The sequence below is a fragment of the Penicillium psychrofluorescens genome (genome assembly GCF_964197705.1).
Source record: "Penicillium psychrofluorescens genome assembly, chromosome: 1".
NCBI lineage: Eukaryota > Fungi > Ascomycota > Eurotiomycetes > Eurotiales > Aspergillaceae > Penicillium > Penicillium psychrofluorescens.
In genome coordinates, this window is record NC_133439.1 from 5,855,618 (window position 1) to 5,865,353 (window position 9,736).

At 49.9% G+C, this 9,736-nt stretch overlaps 3 protein-coding genes across 3 annotated transcripts; 2 read left to right on the forward strand and 1 right to left on the reverse strand.

The window, feature by feature from the left end:
- Window positions 1-1,245: 1,245 nt before the first annotated feature.
- On the reverse strand, window positions 1,246-2,553 carry PFLUO_LOCUS2222 (uncharacterized protein; the record flags this gene model as incomplete). Its single annotated transcript, XM_073779340.1, has 2 exons — window positions 1,246-1,575; window positions 1,633-2,553. 2 exons carry the CDS (start codon window positions 2,551-2,553, stop codon window positions 1,246-1,248), a joined length of 1,251 nt encoding a protein of 416 aa, XP_073636304.1.
- A 986-nt stretch (window positions 2,554-3,539) lies between these two features.
- On the forward strand, window positions 3,540-3,989 carry PFLUO_LOCUS2223 (uncharacterized protein; the record flags this gene model as incomplete). The annotated part of the gene is made up of 1 exon (XM_073779341.1): window positions 3,540-3,989. One exon carries the CDS (start codon window positions 3,540-3,542, stop codon window positions 3,987-3,989), a length of 450 nt encoding a protein of 149 aa, XP_073636305.1.
- A 2,978-nt stretch (window positions 3,990-6,967) lies between these two features.
- Window positions 6,968-8,939, forward strand: PFLUO_LOCUS2224 (uncharacterized protein; the record flags this gene model as incomplete). The annotated part of the gene is made up of 5 exons (XM_073779342.1): window positions 6,968-7,245; window positions 7,313-7,739; window positions 7,816-8,218; window positions 8,318-8,592; window positions 8,643-8,939. The coding sequence occupies 5 exons, from the start codon at window positions 6,968-6,970 to the stop codon at window positions 8,937-8,939; spliced, it is 1,680 nt and encodes a 559-aa protein (XP_073636306.1).
- Between the last annotated feature and the right edge of the window lie 797 nt (window positions 8,940-9,736).

Here is a 9,736-nt window from a genome sequence, read left to right on the forward strand (position 1 = left end):
GGTTATAGATCAGGCCCCCAACGTATACGACACTAGTAGCGCGTTGCGGCCGCAGGTTTTTTCCTAAAGTGGAAAGGCGTATAGGCCAGTAGACGATCAGGCCGATGGATGTACACACAAACTCCCTAGACCATATTGGCTCGTAGTACATTGTCAGTGTAATCTCCAACTAGTAATTTACTAGGTGGTCTCTCTGCCGCACAAGGCTGTGTTCAACGCTCGGACGTAGGCAAACGGGCAAAAAGCGGCAACAGACCCCGGGGAGCCCAACAGGTGATTGGATCAAATCCAGCCGGAGTGCTGAGGCGCTTGCACGCCACGCGGTCATAGCTAGATCCGCCCTAAAGCTCTAGAGCTAACTTGCCATGAAAGCGAGTGAGGTATTGAAGAACTTTGCGATGCCAAGGCGGTGACTGAAGCCCAGCCGCCGAGGAAAGGTGCTCGGTTGATTGAATTTTTGATCCCCGAATCCTCACAACGAAAAGATGATCTTCCCACTAGACTAAGTACAGATTCGTATTTTGGCCTAGTTGGGTAACTCAACTTGCTAAGCTTCAGGAAGTCTACCACTACGATTTAAATACATGTTGAATTCCATGAGAATGTACCACTTCTTATCCGAAGTTGGAACCTAGCCGGGGCTTATGGTGTGTTCACTTTGACCTGTGAAAAATTCGGGGTACTCCATTAATCTGCGTGGTAGTTTCTGCTTACGTGCTGGTCAAGCTATAACCATGTGACGTTGAAGCGCCTCAGCCCTTCGGCTGGATTTGATCCAATCACTTGTTGGGCTCCCCCGAACCTGTTGCCATTTATTTTATTGTTGTGTCAACATTTGGACTTGGACCCAGTGCACGCAGGCTGAAAGATGACAAGTTCGTCAGCCTACAGGTTGCCTCGAAGTCCTAACCAAACTACCGCTACAGGCAGATAAGTACAGAATATTTTTGAAAACGGATTAACCCCCAGACACAGATACTAAATCTCTCATAGCCCAGCTCGGATGGTCCATTTTATAGCAACTCAACCCCTAGCTGCCCTTTCCACACCTGAAGTTACCCGACCTCTATCGTCGCAGGCATTTTTCTTCTTGTATGACACTGCGCATGATGATTATGTTCACGCATAGTGATTTCGAACACGTTGAGGGACTCCCCAATGAGGTGACTCGTTGACCTGCTCATATCACAAGCAAGTGTTATTCAACACAATTTGGAGCCACGTATCCTCCATTGTCACGCATTCTTACACATTCTTATCTTTCCCTGCTCGGACCTTATCCAAAATGCTCCCATTTACCGTGAACTCCCTGATATCCTCCGCGAGCTGTTTCGGCTTCTCAACGGACGAGAAATGACCCCCGTCTTCATGCTCTCGCCATAAAACGATTTTATTGGTCATGCTGGCCTCGGCCCACCACTGCGGTGCGTACATGGGGTCTTTGGGAAAGCTCGAGACGCCGACCGGGATGGTGATCATCTTTGAGAGAGCGACGATGAGCTTTGTCTTGCCTTCGGGGTCCATTGTGGTCTTGTATATCTCTGAGGGCCCTGGTGTGCCATTCAGAATGTAAATCTATAGCAATAATTAGCAGCAGAACAGAAAAGACGTCCCTGCTTTTTTTCGTCTAACCATAGCCCACGTGATAACTGTCTCATCCTCCCAAACGAACCCCTCGCCCACCAGGTGCTCCAGTTTATCCCGCATCCAGCACATCATGCCAAATGGGCTGTCCACGAGCGGATACGCAATGGTCTGAGGCTTCGTTCCCTGGATCTCCCTGTACCCATTCTCGTCATCCATCCACCACTTCATTCGCTTGAGGCGCGTTGTGGTGACTGATGACGACCCCGGCCACCACCCTGTCAAATACCCAAAAATGAGCCTACCAAGCGCAATGGGACTGCTAAACAATGAATGTGTCAGGGCGAAGATCATGTTGATGTGGATGCCCACGCAATGTGCTTTGTGATCCACAGCGAGCACCCGCGAGATAATGCTGCCCCAGTCACCGCCTTGGGCAATGTACGTGTTGTAACCCAGCGCGAGCATCAGCTTATCGAGCACGGCAGCGTGATCGCCGACCTCGAATCGGCGGGCCGGGTAGGAGGAAAAGCCGTAGCCTGGAAGGCTTGGAGCGACGACGTGGTAGGCCTGCGCCGTGGGAGACGAGGGGTGGGTGAGCTCGTTGATGATGGGCTGGACCTCGAGAAAGCTGCCGGGCCAGCCATGGATGAACAGCAGCGGAATGGCATTGGTAGCGGGCGAGATGTGGTGCACAAAATGAATCGTGAGGTCCTCGTCGCCATGAGGAATGAGCAGGGTGTACATTTGTAGCTCCTGGTTCAATCGGGCCTCGACCGTGCGCCATTTATACTCCTTGATCCAAAACTCGCGCAGATGCCAGGCAACGTCGACGGGAAGGCCAAAGGACCACTCCTGGCCAGGGGGTAGCTGCTTACCCGCGGGGAGGCGAGTGGTTTTGACGCGGTCTGTAATCCACTTGAGGTCCGAGTCTGAGATGGCGATGTTGAAAGGTGTCGGTTTGGCCATGTTGGCGGTGGTCGTAGCTGATGGTGGATACAGCACAAGCGCGGGGTTGGAGATGAGAGCCAGGCTTAGACACACGAAGGGTTCAAGAAGAGGTCAGGAAATCCAGGAAGTCGATCAGAAACCAACACTTCGTTCTTCTCGGACTAGCTTGCCCTCGTCATTTAATTTGCTATAAAGGGTGTACTGCTTAGCAGGGGGGCATGCAGAATAGTATCACAAGGTGGGGTTGTGGCATCTGGGTGAGCGGATGTAAGCGCTACGAAAGTCTTTTCGCCGAGTGGTTCGGACAAACAACCCGAAAAGGATCAAACAAAACAAAGTGCCATTATCCTGACACGCCATGCGAGCGGAGATTGATGGGGAAACAACACCTTGTGTAGGGACACCACAACTTATGTAATGAGAGATATGTGTCAGGGTAGTCTCACGATACTTGTGGTGCGATTTGGTATGATTATAATACCAACCGCTATCCTACCCACCGCAATGATGAATGTTCAAAATTTACATCCGCCTCCCAGTGTCACTATCCCCCCAATGCTCTCCATTTCCTCTTGCCTCTTTCCTTTGCGTACGAACCTACCGGCTCCCATCAAATCATTCTCTTTTAATGGTGCTACCCTGGCCTATCGTGAGAGTGGTGCGCCGAGTGCCAACCATGTCCTGGTTTGGATACACGGGCTGCCCCTCGACAGCCGCTTTTGGACGGCACAATACGACCGGTTCTCCGTGTCTGGCTTACATCGGAATTTTTTTGTCGAGTTGCGCGGCTACGGTACTTCGTCGTCCAAACTCCCCACCGATATCAACCTGGATGTGACACAGTTGTACTGTGATGACCTGCTCACGCTACTCGGCCGCCTCCAAATAAAACTGCGAGTCTCATTGGCTTTGTATCCGCAGCACATGTTGCGCTGCGTTTCAGTGCTCAGAATCCTAGCCGGGCAAGGAGCTTAATCCTCATGAACGGCAGCCCGAGGTTCAAGATGGATGAGACTTCGCAGGATTATAATTTCGGCTTTGCACCAGCTGCATTGGAGAAGCTCAGATTAACCGGTCGGGCAAGTTTTGAAAAACTTGTCGACATGGTACTTGATCCCTCAACCGTCTTCCAGGACTTGTCGGCTGAGGATGCGGCCAAGGTCGGGTCTTGGATGCGTGAGATGGCTCGTGATGCCGGAATTGAGACACTGCGAGGTTTTTTCGAAGGTATCGTGAACGACGATGACCGTCACCTCGTTCCTGAGATTGCAGCAACAGGTCTGCTGCTGGTATCCTCATTGGGAAAAGAAGTGCCGACACAGACCGGATTGTACTTGCGCAAAAACCTGCCTCAAGCATTACCTGTCGAATTTCCTGACGCAGACCACTTTTTCCCTGTTACCAGACCTGCAATTGTCAATGAACTAATGGAAGGCTTCTTGGCCACTGTCTGAAAGTTGGTCTCTGGGCACTCTTATCTGAATGGAGAGGAGGTTCAGCAAGTGAGAAAAAGAAATATATATATACAGCATAAAACGTCCGTGTCAAAGATTGAGACAACTCTGAATTCACATTATACACACTAATTCTATGTGCATTCGTAATAGTAAAAGCTTAGCCCGATACGATTTGACCTTGTTTTAAAAGTTTCTAATCGTTCTAACACTTACTCTACGAAGTCTCTTAAGAAGCTATCAAATAAGCGTAGGTACTTCTAATAGCGCTATTAACATTATAGTAAGAAACTCAAAGGGATAAATTGTGCTTTACTTAGCTACTTAGAATTCCGATATGATGAGCTAGCTTTTCGAAAGGGTATCAACCCAGACTCCCAGGGTTATAACGGATGGACACTGTTATCGTGGGCTGCAGAGGAAGGGCATGGGGCAGTGGTCAAGTAACTGATCGCTACAGAGGGCGTCAAACCAGATTCCGAGGATTCTTAGGCACAAACGGCACTGTGGTGGATGGAGAGTATTAGTTACGTACAATGAAGCTGACAATATAAATTGCTACAGAATGTCTTAGCCAGCCATTTCAACGCAATCGTTGCAAAAATTTCCGGACCCTTTCCGTATTATAACAATGATTTGTTACTATTAGCCGATACGATTCCAAGTGAGCTCGGATTGCTGAGAAAGTAACCAAAATTAGATTAGAGTGTTTCAAATTAGGGTTCCGAAATCAATTCGTGAGAGTATTTTGGTATATCTGATTTCGAATACCGCTGTTCAAGGCGCTTGGCAAGGCTGCCACAAACCCATGAATAGGGGGAGAATTTCTTTCCAACAAGCTGTTCGGAGATCCACTTGCGACGCGATGCGACGGTGTTCAGGTGAGGTGGTAGCTGGAGCCTTGTCGATCAGTTCAACCCCTTCCGCGCAATTCGGCCTCACTTGCCACATTCCCAGATGCACTCGACTTCTAGTCTACGCATAGCCAATTTCTAATACATATGAGTTAATAATTCTAGATACAGGTTGAGTTGGGCTCGATTTTCAGCCGCAGCTGGGAAGAAGAGATCAGCGAACTGTCCATAAAAAATCAAGCCAAAAAGAATTAGGGCAAGCGGAACACGGAGCCGAATCCATTTGCAAAAGTACATGAGGGAACAGAACACGGAATAAGTAGCACTCATTGCACCGTTTTCCTGCTGCCTATCATGGTTAGGACAATGCTGTCAAACTAATTCTGAGGGAGATTTCCTCTCCTGTACCTTGGCTGAGATAAACGATTCCATACCACTACAATCATGAATAATGTATGTTGTCTTTGTCCTGTTCTCGTTGCTTTATTCGTCTGGTCCCGGTCACGACAATTGACCGCTATGCTGGCCAAGAACGAATTGACTGGAGAAACCTTTAAGGGTAAGATGACTTTCAGGAAACAAGCAACCGCTTTGTTATGATGGTTATGACTCCATGTCGTTGACTTGCGCGATTTGGATGGCAGTCCAGTAGCCGGATCCCAACGAATCCCGGTAGAATTCGAACCCACTCTCAATAGACCGCAATCAATCATCACATCAAATCGCTTCATTCCAGTTAATGGGTGACAGCAACCGGGCCAACACTTCCGGTGGGCTTCCGGACAGGCTTTACTTCCCGCTGAATCAGTTTTTCAACAACATGACGGCAGTCTTCAGAGGTATAAGGGTAATGACAATGGGTAGATCAGTAACTAGGCTGGAAGCAGCACAGTGCCTCGCAGCTCCTGCAGCCGTGGTTTCGTGATACGTTAATAGATGTTTTGTCTGCCCCAGAACAAGCAAAGAACGGAGTGGTGCCAAAGTTGGCAAGGATGCGTGTGTGCTGTATTCTAGGTTCAAACTAGATAACAATCATGCTAGTATTGTTACTTTTCGCGTCGATAGTCTTGTATTGAATCTAGCTGTGCCCGGTTTCAAGATGGTTGAACCCTACTTGTCCTGAAGTCCTCTCGGATGTTTATTCGTCCTATCAGCCTAGTATTGTTGCGGGTTCGGCCGCATATGGTTTGTTTTGTATCTGAGTATCTGGGAACTATAGCTAGTCGGTCATCCGTCGGCGGGCTGCATTAGTTGGTGGTGCCACGAGTCGTGTCTTGGGTAGTTCTAGGCAGATGCTTTCCCATGACTCGGAGCATTTTTTCCGAACTCTAATGGCACACGAGGCACTCAATCAGTTAAAGACAATGCTGTGCTGGAAGGAGACGGCTGTTGATGTGCGTTTGAAAGGTAATAATATACTAATAATCTGAATCAGATCGGCTTATGGCTGGTGGCGGCCTTTGTCGATGGCGATTACGAGAGACAACCTCCAAGAAGATGAGATCCTACAGTACTCTCATTCTCTAGGAAATCACTGCGTTGAGGGCGTAGCAACCTTTTCCGTTCTCCCTAAAGCACAGGCACAACAAGTGCGGGAATTCGAGGCTTTCTACGATTGCCGGCTCGTTGTCGACGGCGACCTGAAAAATATAAATCCTTCACTATGTTCCCTACGACAATCCCAACTCGGTCGGGGTCTGGATGCCAAGAGATCTCCGTCGCTGTCTGAACTAGCCGTGGCCCGTCCGCCCCATTGTTGCCTAGTCTGGTCCGCAGTCGCATGTTATTGACTGGTTCGTTGCTCTTTTCCCCTTTCCTCTGTCCGTCCGACGTGACATTCACCTTTCGCAAGGCGGACTCTGTGGTAGTTTCCGACACGTCTGATGCCATATCCGAGCTAAAGCTGGATCACCATGGCTGTGTTCCTCGAAGAGCGATCTTCCTATATGAAGGACTGAGCGAAACATCCATGTATAGACGATTTGGCTGTACCTCCAAAGGTATAAAGATGATCTCGTTCCCCTCCACAGAGATATCTAGAGCCAGCGCTCTCTCAATTTCTCTTTATTTCAATAGTCTCGCTTCTCGACTCCGCCCGCATTCTTTGGTATATACTCGAGCACAATGCGGCTTTCATTCATTCTTGGCCTTGCGGCCTTTGCCGCTCCGTCGATGACCTTGCCGACCGACTTGGTCGTTCATGGCAGCGTCCCTGCTGCTGCCTCTGGCTGGGTCCAGGGCGAGCCGGCAGCTGCGGAGACGAAGTTGAGCATGCAGTTTGGCATAACCCAGAGGAATCTGGAGCGTGCTGCCGAGTTTCTCAACGACGTTTCCAACCCAGTATCGTCAAACTATGGGCAGTATTGGGATGCCGAAAGAATTGTCCGAACATTTGCACCCAGGTAAATTGCTCTCTAATACCAGCTGGTTAATTCTGTGGCATCTATGTCAGGATCTGACTCGCCTTAGCCAATCCACTGTATACAAAGTCAAATCCTGGCTGATGCAGTCCGGCATCGCCGCGGACCGCATCTCTCTGACCCAGAGCGGCGGCTGGCTATCGTTAGATGTCTCTGTCGCGGAGGCTGAGAGCCTGCTGAGGACCAAGTATCACGTCTTCACGCATCGTAAGCTCGGCAACCAGATTGCCTGTGGGAGCTATAGCGTCCCGGCCTACCTCGCGAGCTACATCGACGTTATCACGCCGACTGTCCACCTTACGCCCATGCGTCCCTATACCCTCCATGTCGATAGCCCTAGGCCGATCCAGACAACGAGCCATGGAAACTGTAGCAGCCAGATTACCCTAGACTGCCTGCGCAGCCTCTATGGGATCCCGCGGAACCCTGAGGTCTCGCCTCAAAACAGCTACGGAATACCTGAGATGGATGGCGAGGTACGATGCGGCTGTCCGGATGCTCGCGTTCTCGTACTGATAAGATTCTCAGTCCATGAACTCTACTGATCTAAAGTTGTTTCTTCGCAAATACCGTCCTGAGGCGGCCAACGACCAACTCATTGCTAAGCTGATCAATGGTGGCAAGTACCCGTCCTACACTGGCATGGAAGCCGCGCTGGACCTCGAGTACGCCGCTGGCCTGACATATCCGGTCAAGACGACGCTCTACCAGGTCGGTGGCATGATAAGCAGCAATCAAAAGCTCTGGGACACCTTGGACTCGGCACTCTGCAATAGCGGAAAGACCTGTTTTAACGGAACCTGCATTAGCTGTGCCGGCCTGACCAACGTCATTTCCATCTCGTATGGCACGGATGAGGATCTGTTTACGCCGACCTTCGCCCAGCGTCAGTGCCACGAGTACATGAAGATGGGCCTCCAGGGAACTTCGGTTCTGTATGCATCTGGTGACTCGGGTACGCGCGCCCGATGACTGAACAGGATCAAGTCGCTAATTTCAGTAGGTGTTGCCGGCAGAGAAGGTTGCGGTAATAATGGCACGTCGTTCATTCCAGCGTTTCCGGCTTCGTGCCCCTACATCACTTCCGTCGGCGCGACCATGCTCGAGCCGGGTGCTGGCACCAACCAGCCTGAGGTTGCGGCGTTGCAGCCATTCTACGGCTTCAGCTCTGGTGGTGGTTTCTCCAACACGTTCAGCATGCCCAGCTATCAACAGCAGACCGTCTCTAGCTGGCTCTCGAAGCACAAGGATCTCTATGGTCCCGGCGTCTTCAACAACTCCGGCAACAGCCGTGCCTACCCAGATGTGTCTGCCAATGGCAAGAACTTTGTACGCATATTTTCACGCAGTGCACATACTTTCACTGACACACTTCCAAGGTAATTGTTACTAGTGGCCAGTCAACGTCTGTTTCCGGCACCTCAGCCTCGTCGCCGACTTTCGGCTCCGTCCTGACGCTCATCAACAGCGCCCTTCTCAACGCTGGTAAGCCTAAGATTGGCTTCGCCAACACCTTCATTTACCAGCATCCGGAGATTTTCAACGACATCACGAGTGGAAACAACCCCGGCTGCCGCACGAAGGGCTTCTCAGCTGAGCAGGGCTGGGACCCTGTCACTGGATTAGGCACACCGAACTACCAAAAGATGTTGAATGCTTGGATGGACGCTTCGTAGAGATTTGGGTACAATCTCTATCCTATGGGTGATACTGGGATGTATATGTGTTAGGGAACAAGCCAAATGGTATCAATTGATGGAATGTCCTATATATTGTGACTAGACCTCGCCACTACCCGCGGGTATACCCAAACGGGTTACCCATTACCCGCCAAGAAACGGGTAATGGGTAGGGATTGCCTACCCGCCTCTGGGTAATGGGTAGGCGGGTAAGTCCCGTGGGTATTTGGGTAATTCCCGCGGGTATATAAACAGTGCAAACATAGAGAACCTCGTGACTTGCATATTTTATGTAGTTTCAAGCTGTATTTTTCAGTATTTAGCTTACATCTAGATTTCTGGATAGAAGCGAGTTATACGATGAAATGAGCTTAAATTGAGAGGAATAAATGCATTCTGAAATTTAGAACTAGCTAATATTCTACAAATTGATCATCGTCCCGTCTTACTCGTTTTCGACTTCTCCCTGAAACACGCTGTTGCATCTCTGGTAAGGGGTTTGTAGCTTCGTCATCAGATGGAGTTAGATCCTGACTAGGATCCTGGGTAGTAGATTCTCTTGCCCTTGGGTAGCTTGCGTGTCATTCTCCTCACTATCACTAATAGGATCAATTTCCTAGAGTAACTGAGGGTTCTTCTCTTCACGGTCTACCTCGATCTCTCCGCTTGTGAGATATTCCTTCTTTAGAGCAAGGTGGTCATCCTCAAGCTCAAATCGGGTCGCACACTGATACATCATAAGCTCCTGGATTGTGTCGGACCTTAGTGAACCTCGACGATAGTGACAGACATCC